At 42.2% G+C, this 15,263-nt stretch overlaps 2 protein-coding genes across 2 annotated transcripts; one reads left to right on the top strand and one right to left on the bottom strand.

Annotated features, from left to right (window-relative positions):
• The first annotated feature begins 1,074 nt into the window (after positions 1-1,074).
• Positions 1,075-10,946, top strand: LOC308163541 (mitochondrial adenyl nucleotide antiporter SLC25A24-like). The gene is made up of 10 exons (XM_080537716.1): positions 1,075-1,302; positions 3,007-3,133; positions 3,406-3,493; positions 4,908-5,019; positions 8,277-8,435; positions 8,719-8,871; positions 8,981-9,088; positions 9,238-9,405; positions 9,708-9,858; positions 10,215-10,946. Exons 1-10 carry the CDS (start codon positions 1,123-1,125, stop codon positions 10,394-10,396), a joined length of 1,428 nt encoding a protein of 475 aa, XP_080393842.1. The 5' UTR covers positions 1,075-1,122; the 3' UTR covers positions 10,397-10,946.
• Positions 10,947-11,615: 669 nt separating this feature from the next.
• Positions 11,616-13,940, bottom strand: LOC308169251 (transmembrane protein 69-like). Its single transcript, XM_080543927.1, has 3 exons — positions 13,847-13,940; positions 13,530-13,579; positions 11,616-12,495 (listed from the first exon to the last, which is right to left on the bottom strand). The coding sequence occupies exons 2-3, from the start codon at positions 13,572-13,574 to the stop codon at positions 11,791-11,793; spliced, it is 750 nt and encodes a 249-aa protein (XP_080400053.1). The 5' UTR covers positions 13,575-13,579; positions 13,847-13,940; the 3' UTR covers positions 11,616-11,790.
• Between the last annotated feature and the right edge of the window lie 1,323 nt (positions 13,941-15,263).

The following is a 15,263-nucleotide window of genomic DNA, read 5'->3' on the forward strand; positions in this document are numbered from 1 at the left end:
AGAGAGAGCGAGAGAGAGAGGCTATCATGAGAAACAGTCTCAGAACCCCACACTGCATGCCGCTTCTAGCTCAGCTGTCAGAAAATCCACCAGGATAAAAATAGAATATATTATATTAGCCCTTATTAGGCCTATATATAGGCCTTATGGCTTTGGGGTGGTCGACTGATGATGATTCATCAGTGAAAAATCTATCCTGCACTTTGGAACTAGTATTGTAGACTCTGAGTTAAGCAGCCTGCAGTTTACAAAAAATCACATGGAAACACACTCTAAACACACACAGACTTGTTTTGTTATCTCAACTGTCCCTCTCTACATGTATGGGCAGAGATCTGTGCCACTCGAATCTGAATCTGAATTACTGACTTTGAATTTGAATTGCTCAATTTGAATAAAAAAAATTACGTTGAATAAAAAAAATGACTTTGAATCACATAATTTGAATTTGTATTGTTTAACTTGAATAACTGAATTGAATACAAATTCAAATTATGTGATTCAAAGTAAAAAAAAAAAAATCAAATTGAGCAATTCAAATTCAAAGTCAGTAATTCAAGTTCAAAGTCAGTAATTCAGATTCAGATTCTAGTGGCACAGATCTCTGCCCATACAGATGGTCCATATGCCTACACCGAACTATGGATATTAATTTTGTTTATTCCACAGGGTGTGGCATGGAAGAGAGGAGGAGGTCTACTACAACTATGCCAAGTCCCACCTTCTTTCAGACGCACTGCAGCTAGGCTACCTATCCTGTACTGTACAAATAGATTAAATAGTCGTTTCCATAAAGATTGCTCATAGGCCAACATGTGTTTGTCTCTCGTATAGTGAAATTATTTTAGGGCGTTTCTAGGCTACAAGTTTGCGGAAGTTCCATTAAAGCCGAGCCTTAAACCGCAGAAGCAGAGCTCCGTCATTTCTGTCGGATCTTTCCTGCCTTTATTTCTGTCGGATCTTTCATCTTTCCTGCCTTTATTTTTGTCGGATCTTTCATCTTTCCTGCCTTTATTTTTGTCGGATCTTTGACTTTCCTGCCTTTATTTTTGTCGGATCTTTGACTTTCCTGCCTTTATTTTTGTCAGTAGCTATACTACTGTGCCTCCGTCCACTGCAACAATGTATCAAGTTATTAGGAAACTTGTGTTCACCGACTCACATTGTCTGAGCGACTCACGCAAGACGTACGAGGAGCTGTTCGAGAAGTTGGACACCAATAAAGATGGGAAGGTGGATGTGGCAGAGCTCCGAGCTGGTCTCACTGCCATGGGCATTACGTTCAGGAAAGGCGCTGCGCAGGTAATGATGGAGGCCTTATAATAAGCCTGAGTTCAGCACAGTGTGAGTTGTTTTTCCTTGAGTAAAATAAAGAATGTTGTCTTTCCACCAGGGATGAATCCATTCCATTATCGCCACAGCCTATGATGATCTGATCTTTTGTAAGCCTAGTAGCATATTAATTATGTGTGTTTACGGATGCACCCTGTTGTCTTGATCGCTAAATTGAACTTGATTTAATCACTATATTTCATGTACATGCACATATCCACATCCACATGGCCGGAGAGAACACCTGGAGCTGTCAGTTTATCTTCCTCAGGTAGACACGCCTGGGAGGAAGGAATCCAGATTCAAGATTGCTTTATTGTCTGTCACAGAGTGACAGAAATTCTCCTTTGACAGGCTTTGTGCAGTTCATGAATACGTTATCCACATTTAAAACACACATAGGTCACATACATACAATAAAAACAGACAGATATAACAGTGTTTATCAAATGTAGTGCCTATTTAAAAAGTCTAGTCATTTAAAAATAATAATAAGAAAAACAGTATTATGATTAAAAAAAGCTAAAATGCTAAAATGTGTGGTTTAAAAGAAAAACAGAAAAACAGTGTGCTTCCTATTTTAAAATGTTCAGGGCGGTGGTTGCAGTGGGAATGGGGTTTGAGAGCAGGCATGTTGCTTCAGAGTTCAAGCATGAAAGGTGGGGTTTTATGATGTTGGGGTGCGACTGTGACTGTGACCTAAGAACAGACCACTCCTTTGCAGGACACAATCAGCCTAATTGCTTTGTTTATCTACAATCTAGGCCTGTGTGTTTATTTGCACACAAATTATGGTAAAGTAAACTATTAAACAAGTTTGAAATCCACAAAACCATGATGGGCAGATGAGATGCCTCTTCTAAAGGAGTAGGATCAACTTGTCAGTCATACATTCCTCCACCGGTGCCCTTTGACCTGGACAACCTTTTGCATTTACCTAAGGTTGTTGTAGAATTCCTCAATATATTGATCTCATCTGTGACTGTCAGCGTAATCGTTTTTAAAAAGGCAATCCTTCCTTCTAGCATTGTGACTGCCGATAGCACCTTGTCCCAGCATAGATTTTTTCTTATGATGACTGATGTAGATGATTCACTTACTTTAGACAAATGCATGTGTTGTAAGCCGCTTTGGATAAAAGCGTCTGCTAAATGTAAAAAATGTAATAATGTAATGTAGTCAGTAACAACTGATGGTTCTAGTTATTCTTTGAATAAATGATGATGCTATATAGAGTCAGACAGAATTTAGATTCTCATAAAACTCACATCGAAATGTAATGCCCGTGCCAAAACTCACATTGAAATGTAATGCACACATCTCGAAATGCAATACGGCTGTATTGATTTCATATTGGCACAAATATTCCGTATTTTTGCATTTGCATTTCGATACACGTGTATTGCCTTTCGATGTGTGTATTGCAATTTTCGATGTGTGTATTGTATTTCATTGTGGCACATACTCCATAAAGCAGGACCTTCACTTGACCCCTCTGTTATAGTGTCTCATGTAATGGTCCCCCATCTCACAAGTTAGTTAGTAGAGCTTTAAGTATTCGTTCAAGCTAGGACAGTCCTCACAATGTCCTCAGTCCTATTGGCAAGGTTTTAATAGTGAAATTATTATGTTTTTTTGTAACTTTGTTTTTGCATTGCATTTTTATCTTACCAGAAAATAATTTCATCTGGAGACCAAGACCATGATGACGGGCTTGACCTAAATGAGTTCTCCAAGTACCTGGGGGAACATGAGAAGAAACTGCGGCTGACTTTCAAAAGTCTGGATAAAAACAATGATGGTACAGTAGGCTACCGCAGAATTAGAATGTCAGATCAGCATATTTCTAACTACAGTATGTGACAGTACCCTGCTGAAAGTCCTTATTTTGGGAAATAGATCATTTCAAACACATGTCAAAAGTATAGTAATTTCAGATGATTTTAACAGAAGATATTATAGTATGGTGGTAATATTTGTATGATCATGATCTTAAACAAGCCATTTGACCTGCTTCTCAGACTATAACACACTGGAACAGATAAGAAACTGAGAGAGGTATTTTTCCAACAGGACGCATTGACTACATGGAAATCAAGCAGTCACTTGCTGACCTTGGAATGGAGATCAGCAAGGCAGAGGCAGAGAAGATCCTCCTGAGGTATGCAATCACGTCATCAATCATCTCACCGTTTTATGTGTGTTTTCAAGTTTGGCTGTGTTGTCATGTGTCATCTTTGACATATTGGAAATAGGACAGCCATTGGAAATATATTTAATTGGAAATATATTTGGAAATATATTTAATAAATCAAATGTCAATCGCTGCATTTAGTCTGGATTCACTCTTTGGCTGCTCTCAGTTCATTTGAGGTAATTGAGCCTGGCACTTTTTCAATCCCTGTGATGTAGTGGGTGTGAACCCCCGTGTAGCTGCACTCTAGCCCTGCTGAGCTGTCCTGCAGTGGGGCTGATAAGGCGAACACAGCCTCTTACTAGGGACGGGAGGAGGATGAGTGTGGATGATAAAGAACCAACATGAATGACATGATGTAGCTAGCAGGGTTGGAGTCAGTTCGATTTCAACTATTGGAATTGGAATTTCAGCTTACTTCCCGAATTGACCCCAACCCTGGTAGCCAGAACATGTGTGGGTAGTGTTTTGCTGTCAAGGTATCTTGAATAGGATATTATTTTTAAAATATTCAAATTGATCTGGCAGAGGAGCTACTCTTTCCCTTGGTAATGAGCAGAGCGGACATGGCAGGCCAGGGTGTGTTAACCAAAGCAGTTAAGATACAGACAGACAAACTGTCTAACAAAGAGAACATTAGAGAGAGAAGTGGAACTCAGTGATGGAGGGAGAGAGGCAGTTAGGATAGGATAGGATATGACTTTAATGTCCCTGAAGGGAAAATTGTCTCAGACACACATTCATTCAACAATAATACATACAGTAGATATAGAGTAGATCTTGCACATCCAGTTAGAGAGTTCTTTGGGGGGACTGGGTAAGTAATACAGAGAGATGAAGCCAGTGAGAGAACAATTATGTGTGAGTAAGAGGAAGAAAATAAGAGACAATTAAAGAGATATGATGAGATATGAGTGATAGGGAGAGAGAAGGAGGAAGAGAAAAAAAGAGAGACAGAGTGGTGGTGGTCACGTAGCAGCATGGATCAGTAATCTCATTTAGAAATGTTGCGGAAGTGGATGGATGCGGAGAGCAAGGCACTTAGCATCCAGGAAGTAGACTAGGTTGGGATTTGTGTTGATAGGCTCGCACAAGCTGTGGAATATCACCGTCAAATCCAATCCAATGCAACTGACTTAAACAAAATGCACCAACCTTATATTCAGTTATTGATTTTACTTTTATTTGCTACATCACTTTTTCTTCAAGTAATTTGTAAACAGTAAACAGCTGTAAACAGCTGTCACGCAGGCCAGGATTTTTAGACCTAAGCCTCATCATGACCAAGCAAATGTTACTCACCCATCATTATTATCTCTCCCCGTTGTACATGTATGGACTCAATCATGAAGAGTTTTCCCCTCTGTGTCTCTGTACGCAGCATTGATGCGGATGGAACCATGACTGTGGACTGGCAAGAATGGAGGGAACATTTCCTCTTCAACACAGCCACCGATCTACAAGAAATTATTCGCTATTGGAAGCACTCCACGGTGAGTGTGTGTGTGTGTGTGTGTGCGTGTGTGTCTGCGTGTGAGGTGAGTGAGTGAGTGAGTGAATGAGTGCATGTTTATTTGACTGGGTATGTGGTTGCAGAGTTGTCCTATACTCACTACATTAGCCTACTGCTACATTACAGTCAACATGAATGGCAACAAAACAGTGCAACGGTTCTGCACCTTGGTATGGATTCAACTGTAAGTACACGGTGTCTGCATGTCAGTGTTGTAAACGAGCGTTCCCTGCCGATACTGGAACTGTTCCAGACGTTGCGTAATGTCTTGTGTCCTCTACAATGGGATCAGACTCAGTCCGTCAGCGGGAAAGCTAAGGGGCGGGGTAAGAGAAGGACAGGTAGAGGGTGAGTAAGAGGCTTTGGCTGCTGTTTATACTCATCAGCCCTTTGATAGAATAGTAGGAGGGGAAGAGGGCTGGAGGCAGGGAGGCAGGGAGGCAGGAGGTCTGGGGGTCTGTCTGCCAGTCAAAACAGCAATGTCATGTCATACCTGGGTGGAATGTTTAGTTTTGACTATTTAAATGTCCTCTACCATTGTGTGTAAATGTTCTCTACCATCGTGTGTATATATTTCTAGTCACGGTTCTGGACTAGACGCATGACTTACTGTATTCAATGGCATCCTGTGATTTTCCTTTTTTTTTCAACACACAAACACTCAATTGCCTTTTCTTCATGCTATCATTGACATTGAATAGGTTAGTGAATCCCCCCCGCCTCCCCATCTCGCCACCAACAAAATGACTAAGGATAGGCCTACTGTATCAATCCACAAATGCAAATGATTATGTTGCATGCAGGACACTGAAGACAAGCAGGGACATCAGACCTTTGCAGTCCCAGTCACTGACCATTGGTGCTAGGGAGGTTAGGTAAACCTGCCGTGGCCCAAAGCTAGGCCACGATAAGCTCATTTAAGGCTGTCCTGCAGAGGGATTAGCTTGTAAATGGCTTGGGCTGGGCTGGTCAGGAAAGGAAGTGAGTCTTGGCGGGACAAGAGGAAGGCTGTTATTCTCACTGGGACTAAGGTACCGACCGTTGAGGCTGGGACGGTGCCCGACTGGCCCAGTACCACTGTGCTGTGGCTACCGACTAGTACCAGTACTACTATTGAGGCCGGGCGGCCATGGACCAGCTGCAGCAGCAGAATGGACAGTCATGGTTCGTCATTGATTTTGAGGACGATGGGGTGGAGAAGGAAGTGGAGGTGGTAGGTTCACTCTTCTGTTCTCTACAAGCTCCAGTGCCACTGTAGCACCATGGTCTTGTCAGTGGAAGTGCTGAAGTATGTACCTGGGATCAGACGCCACCTACAAGCCTCTTCTTCCTCTCTCTACGGAAATAGGGCAGGTATTAGTGGGTAGTATTGACGGCAGGGGAGGCTTGTGGAGGTAGAAGGACGAAGGACTGGCTCATTGGAATGGAATCAAACTTGTGATACTATTTCTTCATTTCATGTATTCCAATGAGCCCGCCCTTCAAGTTCTACTTCCACTAGCCTCCCCTGATTGACAGGCAGTGTGCAGATTATCAGTTTTGTTTACTGAATGTTGTTAATGTTGTCTAGTTATTTATGTACAGTAGATGCAAGTCATGATTTCCATTTGATTATTTTAGTAAAAAAGTAAAACAGAAAGTTTTTCTCTTTTCTGTAAAGGTTAGAACATGATGTTTTTAAGTTGGGCAAGTTTCGCAAATACAGTGGGGCAAATAAGCCTTCAACACATGTTTTGATTAAACATATTTCCATTGCAGCTATTCACATGAAATGTAGACCAGACATTTGAATTAACTCAATATAACTGCACAGCTAAAGAAATTGTAACACTCCAATCCATAAGAAAGCTACAATATGTGCATTAAAGTGGAATGACACAGCCAAGGGCCACTAGAGCAGAGCTGCAGAAAGACCTGGAAGCAGCGGGTACAGTTGTCACAAAGAAAACCTGAAAAAATAAATAATATATATATAAGCTTATTTCCCCCACTGTAAGTGTTTTGCAAAATGTAGCCTACTAATAACTAATTAATTAATGAAACCTGCTGTTATTGCTCTGATTGTGTAATGTACACACACAGACACACACACCACCACCATTACATGAAGTGAGGAATTATATTAATATCAGTGGTGTGGATTTGAGGCGGGTTGTTGCAGGTTGTGGGTTTAGTGTTCTGGCTGGTGTTAATGGTCAGCTCAACTGGAAGTAAGTGAGATGTACCTAGAGCTGCTTCAGGGGCTTGTGGAAAGTCATTGGGAACCAGACCTCAGATCAGGGATGTTAGACCTGTCTACTTTAACGTTACGTGTCACAACTACCTTGCATTGCGATGCTGATGTTGGTCGTGCTCTCTCGGAACCTTTACCTTAGTAGGCTCATATTACACGTGTCACCATTTGACATTTGACACCACATTATAAGGTGGAAACGAAAGTCTTGTAGCCCACTCTTGCGCACGTCAAGCGGCATGGATGGAGCCACGTTTAGAATCTACGGAGGTGCAACCTGTATTTCTACAGATAAACTCAATATGGTTTGATTGCGGCAAGTCGTGAGCTTAGAATGATACGGTTCTATCTCCGTTTCGGGTAGTTCAGAGATATTGAGCGTCAAAGTTTTTACATGCCATTATGTTTTGTGAGATGGAACCTTTGTATTTTATGAATTACTAACTAAAAAATGTCAACATTTTAAAAATAACACCACACAGGCATTAATAAACACCTAATGGATCAGATTATGTAAAAAACTCAATTTTGACAAAAATTGAGATAGAACCTTATAATTCTAACGTCACGATATGACCTTCTCGATAATTTGGGCCTCGAAAACATCTTCCATGTTCTTGTAGTCTACTGCCTGTGTAGCAACGTTGTCCTGTGTTCTGTCACGACGCTTAGAATTTAAATGAATAAATAAAAGAAAAACGTTAATGAACGTTTTAGAGCATTTCATACATTGTGTTACAGTGAGTGTTGCCTATATTTTGTGTTGTCACAGACACATTTAAAAAGCATTTCACATTGTTAGTGCCAAACATATTCATTGGACCCTACCGTCAGAATATTGTGACCCCCCGTGTGCGTGCGTGACTGTGTGCACGCGTTATACTACGATATAGACCGTTTGTACGTGTGTGTGTGTGTGTGTGTGTGTGTGTGTGTGTGTGTGTGTGTGTGTGTGTGTGTGTGTGTGTGATCATGTTCTAAACAGTTGACATGTTTTGTAATAGGTGCTGGATATCGGGGACAGTCTCACCATCCCTGATGAGTTCACTGAGGAGGAGAAGACCACAGGTGTGTGGTGGAAGCAGCTGGCAGCTGGCGCCATGGCAGGGGCCGTCTCTCGCACTGGCACCGCCCCCCTAGACAGGATGAAGGTGTTCATGCAGGTATGTACAGCTACGTACACTCTGCAGCATATGTTAAATAAATGCATTTTGCATGTTCCTCATTGGTTAGTACTAACTCATTTCATTACTGGTTTTCTGGACCCAGATTAAGCCTAATCCTGGACTAGACACAGACAGGATAGCACATTCAATGGAGATCGAACCTGGTAATTTAGTCCTGGATAAAGTTTAATCTCGGTCCAGAAAACCGGCCATTAATGTGAAGTGCATCTGAAGTGTGTAGCCTATTTTCCTTTCTCACCTGTGATTTTTGTATTTACAGGTGCAATCCTCGCCGACCAATAAGATGACCCTAGTAGGGGGCTTCAAGCAGATGATAAAGGAGGGCGGCATTGCCTCTATGTGGAGGGGGAACGGGGTCAACGTCCTGAAGATCGCCCCTGAGACCGCCATTAAGTTCATGGCCTATGAGCAGGTGAACTAACACAGCGGATTGACAGATAATTGACCTGATGCTGTCTATATTTTAAATTGTATTAGTATCCATCATATAAATATTCACTTGTTATCTTGTACTCTGACAGTACAAGAAGTTGCTCTCCAGTGACGGAGGGAAGGTCAAGACCCACGAGAGGTTTATCGCGGGGTCACTGGCCGGGGCATCCGCCCAGACAGCCATCTACCCTATGGAGGTGAGGGAAGGGGGAGAGGGAGGGAAGTGAAAGAAAGGAGTGGAGTGGGGGGGGGGGGGGGGGGCTATGGAAAGGACAAAAGTGGAAAAAAAAGTGGGGTGCTCTGACAATTCCCTGAAGATACTCTCTCTTCTTCTTCGTCCTATAAGGTGATGAAGACCAGACTAACACTAAGGAAGACCGGACAGTATACTGGAATGTTTGACTGTGCCAAGAAGATCCTGAAGAAGGAGGGAGTGAAGGCCTTCTACAAGGGCTACATCCCCAACATCTTGGGCATCATTCCCTATGCTGGGATAGATCTGGCTGTGTACGAGGTGTGTGCCCAACCACTTCACTCTGAATGATTGAATGAATGAATTATTTTATTTGACACATTTAAAATACACAGTTGCCTTTTGTCAGCCACTTGAGTACAACAATACACACATTGTAAATGATCAAGTATACAAACAACACAATGAAGTCTACTCATTTATTTCCATTATCTGTATTACCTCCTGCATAAGTGTTTGGATAAATGACTCAGTGGCATTGTTCTCAAAACAGTTTGATGATGTTCACCTGTAGACGACTGGAAAATGAATGTGGTTGTGACCTCTTTGTCGTTAACACTCAGAGCCTGAAGAACGCCTGGCTGGCCCGGTATGCCAAAGACACAGCCAACCCTGGTATTCTGGTTCTGTTGGGGTGTGGTACCATCTCCAGCACCTGCGGCCAGCTGGCCAGTTACCCTCTGGCTCTGATCCGAACCAGGATGCAGGCACAAGGTAAAACATCCCAGAGATTACTCAAACACTTCAATCACTCTACTGACTGTCACTCTATAGAGACACTCAAAACCCATACCTGCTTCATTAAGCATGTATATGTGACCCATGATCGCCCCAGTGATACTGCCACCTTGTGTACAACATACGTGAAACACCCTAAAACCACACTAAATACACACAATACGTTCAATAAGTATAAAAATTGCTTCTACAACTGGTATACAAAAACAAGCGATATAACTGTAGGAACACTGCAATCCTATGGTGATGGTTTTAATAAGTCAATAACATGCCATAATATACTGTGTTACAGAAAAAGTTCTGATTTCATGTGATTCTCCGTTTTATATTAGCGTCCATCGAAGGTTCAGAACAGGTGAATATGAACCGGTTGGTGAGGAATATTCTGGAGCAGGAGGGGTTCTTTGGACTGTACCGTGGAATCCTACCCAACTTCATGAAGGTCATCCCTGCAGTCAGCATCAGCTATGTTGTGTACGAGTACATGAGGTCTGGGCTGGGCATCTCTAAATGAGCAGCAGAGGTGTATCAGTGTGTGTCTACCTCTGTGTATGTGTGAGTGGGCTCTACATGTACACGGTGAGGAGGAGTGTCAGATTATTTCCAAATATATCCGTCCTAATTTCAGTGACATTTTGAGGGTATGTGGAAGAAACAAGTTTACCTGGAGACCTACCAAATCCTGGACTCCATTTTCTTCATGTTTACCACGTTACCTGTTAGGTGTGAAAGACATCATTAGTTAAAAGGTGAGCTTCAGATTCTGATAGAAATCTGCACAGACGTGAGATAATGCAATATTTTACATAGTAAACAATGGAGGGGTTGTACAATATGTTACACATACAAGTGATACACAAAACAAAATGTACTTGTGGGATTTAGGGTCGGGTTCTAACTTTGAGTGCCGGGTTGAATGAAAAATTATGTACTAATGTTGGAAGGAATATGAGAGGATGTTCTTTTGCACATTTTGTGTTGGTGAAAAGAAGATAATGTGCCTTTGCTATGTGATTTGGACAGATCTCGGATGTGTTTCTGCACCCATTTGTCTTGCCTTTATGCCAAAGTTTTGTTAAATTAGATGCTGTTTACATTTAAAAAACATTAAAAAGTATTTTAATAAAAAAAAGTTGTGTTGAATGCATTCTTAAACTTAAATACATTTTCATAAACATTTGTGTGCCTGATGAATTATGAATTGCTGTAATTACATCTAAGGTATGTTCTGTCAGCCTCCAGTCTTGTCATGTTTTATAGCCATATTGAATGTGTCGACTGTTCATTTCACAAACCTGTTTTGGAAAATATGAAAATACACAATTCAATGATGTTGCATTCTGAAGGGAAAGTGAGTCAGTACAGTGATGTGCTCTGGATTACCAGGGACTCCAGATTAACCTGTTCATCTTCCAACTCATGACCTTCAGGTTTAAAAGGGGGATTAAGTCACTGGTTCTTACAAATCAGGTCTCAGATCATTCAAAGGCACTAATGACTGATAAACACTTACATTGCTTCTTGTGCTGGATACCCCAAGTAATAGATTACCTCAATTAGCACCGTAATACCTTCCTCCTTGAAATGAAATTGCAAATCTTTTCAAACACATTCCATTTATTACCTGCACCATACATACTACATCATGAAACAGTCTTTCTCCGCTTTAGGTCTTTACAGAGATGCTGAGGTGGGTAGAAATGAACAAGTACATGGTATATGCCTGGCTGTCATTCAGCATACCATACAAGTACATGTACCGAATAAATAACAGATACAAACATATGCTTCCATAACATACCATGAAGGTCTTCAATCACCCATCCCATACTCTTTGTCCATCAGAGAACACTAATATAAAACATTGTGTTTTACATTAGGCTATATAATTGTGCTGCGCAGCATAATTTATTGCTCTGAGAATATCTTCTTCTCTGGGTATATTCCCCTGAGAACCAGTGTGGCCAGCAGGGATAACAAAGCCACAACTGTAAGTATCGACCGCTGGGCTTTGAACCAGCTGGGGTAGGTGGGCAGCAGAGAAAGGTCATAGTGCAGGGCGATGCCAAGTCCCATGATGACCATAGTGGCAGCTGGGACTATATTGTCACTGTACATAAGCAGGGCCGCCCAAGCTACCAGAGGTGGAACTACGCTATTGGACAGGTTGATCCAGTCTGGCTTGGCCAGGCTACTCTCAGGAATGGCGAAGCCCCAGCGCGCGCCGCCCAGGAAAGACAAGATGGACACTCCGTACGCTATCTGGGCGAAGGCCAACTCGGGCAGGTATGTCTCGGTCACGGCCATAATGAGGGGGGCAGAGACGAAAGGGACGAGGCCAGCCAGGCCAAGGACCACCGCTGGTCTGGGGCTCTTTCCCAGGTCTCTCATGTCATAGCGGAGCAGGTCCAACTCTCTGGGAGGTGGCTCCGGTTGCACTCGGCGCTTAGACCTCACAGCAGAGCTGTGAAAGGGCTGGGACCTCAGGAGACCAGCAACAGCATAGTTCTGCTTAGAGAGCAGCTTGTCTGAGTAGCCCCTGCAGGGCCACAGCGAACAGGTGGCGGCCGCAGATATGCAGGATATCTGCTGAGAGCTGGTCCAAAGCCATCCCTAGAAATAAAGACAAATACATGAGCAGAAGACTTAAGCCCCTTTCACACATAGTTCCCTGTCATTTCCATGGAATCCCAAGCTGTGTCGCCCGGGCTTTTTCGCCGTTCACACGAGCCAAATGCTGGTTGATTCCCGTGTTGCTCCCTTTCACACATGTCGGCAATTCCCTGGTTGCACGATCCACTTGAATCATTGCATTCAATACATGCATTCAACTGGATGGGGAACTGGAGCGGGACGGGTACGTGGGACTACCATGTACCATATATATATCTGGCATATCATACCTCCGTTTTATATTGAAAAATATGATGATTAATATATGTAGGACGGAGGTATGATATGGCAGATGTGTGGTGGCCTCACGCGCCTATCTCGTTCCAGCGAGTCAACTCGTATTACCATTGCTTACCCTCGCCAACTAAAGCACTTGATTACTGTTGATGAGCAAAACAGGAGTTGACTCAATTAGACATACTGCTATGCGCTCTGCGCTGCGGGCAGGGTTACCAGATGGGATTGACAATTTCTAGTCCAATCACAGTCTAAATCAGAGGTTCTCAACCCTCTCCTCTGGGACCCCCAGCCACTCCTAATATTTGATCTGTTCCACCACCAGCACACCTGATTCAACTGATCAAGTATAAAGCAATTATGGTTTGTACTTGATCAGTTGAATCAGGTGAGCTGGTGGTGGAACAGGTCAAACATGTGGAGCGGGGGGTCCTGGGGGTCCCCGAGGAGAGGGTTGAGAACCACTGGTCTAAATCGTCTATTCCACCAATAACCAAAATGTAAGGATTGACTGCTCTCTCCTTAGGACAGCTGAGAGGAGACAGTGTGTTGAGCTCGTATGTGTGAAAGGGGCTTTCAATACACCATTGCTTGCAACCATAATGTTAGTGTAAAGGGAGGCGTTCCCAAATGTTAACATAAAAGGAAGTACACATAATGTGAGATAGTTTCCTCAAGCAGCTTTGAGAGAAAACTGTGTGATGGACTTGTCTGCACTCCAGTGCTGTTCAACTCACCTTGTGAGCAGTGAGAATGTGTCTTCTGAATACACCAGCGAGCATTTTGTCTGCAGAGAGACAATGGAGCATGTTAGGTCGATCGATATGCTTTGAATATAATCAGCTTAGAGTTAGGGTTAGGTGTCTATATCTATATCTGCGTCCTAGACAGCGGGTTGACTAGTGCCTGGCGAGCGGCGGTGGCAACCTTGTTTACATTTGTGTTGGTTGCACCACTCTGATGGTATGAACACACATGGCTGTGGCTATAAACTACCAACTGAGAGCTGAGAACATTTGTTCAATAACTAGTAGTTACTAGTCTCTGTTCTTACTTGTTTCTCAGGTCAGATTTGTCATTGTTGCTGCGAATAAAACAGTTGAAGTCTTCGGAGGTCAAACGTGCTAATCTCTCTTCACTAGTGTGTGTGGACGTGTGCGCCTCTTTATTTCTTCCGTCAGAGCAGAGAAATGTTCCACAAACGCCCGCCCAAGTGAGTACAGTAGTTGAAATATTATAGAAAAACGAAGATTCTTACAAGATAAACCTTTTACCAAATACAGTAAAAAAATAAAATAATCCCGAGAGAAGTTACAATGCAATGGATTAATACCAAAACCCATCAGCTGTAATACACAAAGAATGAGAGTATATAAGGAATATACATTGCTATGACCAGAGATTGTAAATCATATATATATAAGAACAGCTGTTCTATCTCTATGTTGTAAATACTGCACTGTGAGCTTAGAATGATAAGGTTCTATCTCCGTTTAGGGCAGTTCAGAGATATTGAGCGTCAACGTTTTTACATTCCATTATGTTTTGTGAGATGGAACCTTTGTATTTTATTCATTACTAACTCAAAAATGTCAACATTTTAAAAATAACACCACATAGGCATTAATAAACACCTAATGGATCAGATTATGTAAAAAAAAAAAAAAAAAACTCAATTTTGACCAAAAATGGAGATAGAACCTTATAATTCTAACGTCACGTACAACGTGAGTTATAAAAAATAAATAATAATAATAATAATAAAATAAAAAATAAAAAGTACTGTAGGTCGCTTGTAGGTTTTGTTATGGCGCGTGGACACTGCTCTGCTATTGATTAGTATGTCTGGTAGTACTAGGACAGAAGACAACACTGCTCTGCTATCGATTAGTATGTCTGGTAGTACCAGGACAGAAGACAACAACACCAGGAACAAGTAGCGCGCTAGCTTAGCCCTGGGATCACAACACACATTTACGACCTTTAAAACCACGCTTCAAAGCCAAGGATGTCATTTTAGTTGCAACACCAGGCAATACACTGCTCGCGCTTCGATGTGGGATATAAGTGCAATTCACAGACAACCGATCCGATCAAAGGTAAGTCAAGTGTGCATTGAAATATATACCCTGACTGGTGGTGGTTAGCTGTCAACGCCAGGTGGCCATTTTGACACCGTTGATGTTGCTTGCTTAGCTTTAGTCAATAGCTAAGTTGATAGTCAATTATTCTCCAAATTCAGGATACAGGCAGTTTGATGCCAATCCAATGCATCATCACGTCAATTAATCCATACTAGGTGTTTAACCATGCATGGTAGCAGGCAGTTCCAAGTGGACAACTGTCACTGAAGTGTTCACTACAAACCCTCCAGTCATTCATTGAATGCTACTATGCTAATTTGGCGTTAGCATATCAGATTATAGTATATCACGTTTATTCGCCAGCCAAAGCAAACCCCGGCTACACTC

Source organism: Nansenia antarctica, assembly GCF_963989245.1.
Source record: "Nansenia antarctica genome assembly, chromosome: 1".
NCBI classification, from domain to species: Eukaryota; Metazoa; Chordata; class Actinopteri; order Argentiniformes; family Microstomatidae; genus Nansenia; species Nansenia antarctica.

Coding starts and splice junctions, on each gene's coding strand:
- LOC308163541 (XM_080537716.1), top strand. CDS start 1,123: ATGTATCAAGTTATTAGGAAACTTGTGTTCACCGACTCACATTGTCTG. Junction 1,303..3,006: donor TCAGGAAAGGCGCTGCGCAG/GTAATGATGGAG, acceptor TTATCTTACCAG/AAAATAATTTCATCTGGAGA. Junction 9,859..10,214: donor AACCAGGATGCAGGCACAAG/GTAAAACATCCC, acceptor GTTTTATATTAG/CGTCCATCGAAGGTTCAGAA.
- LOC308169251 (XM_080543927.1), bottom strand. CDS start 13,574: ATGCTCGCTGGTGTATTCAGAAGACACATTCTCACTGCTCACAAG. Junction 12,496..13,529: donor ACATTCTCACTGCTCACAAG/GTGAGTTGAACA, acceptor CTTTATTTCTAG/GGATGGCTTTGGACCAGCTC.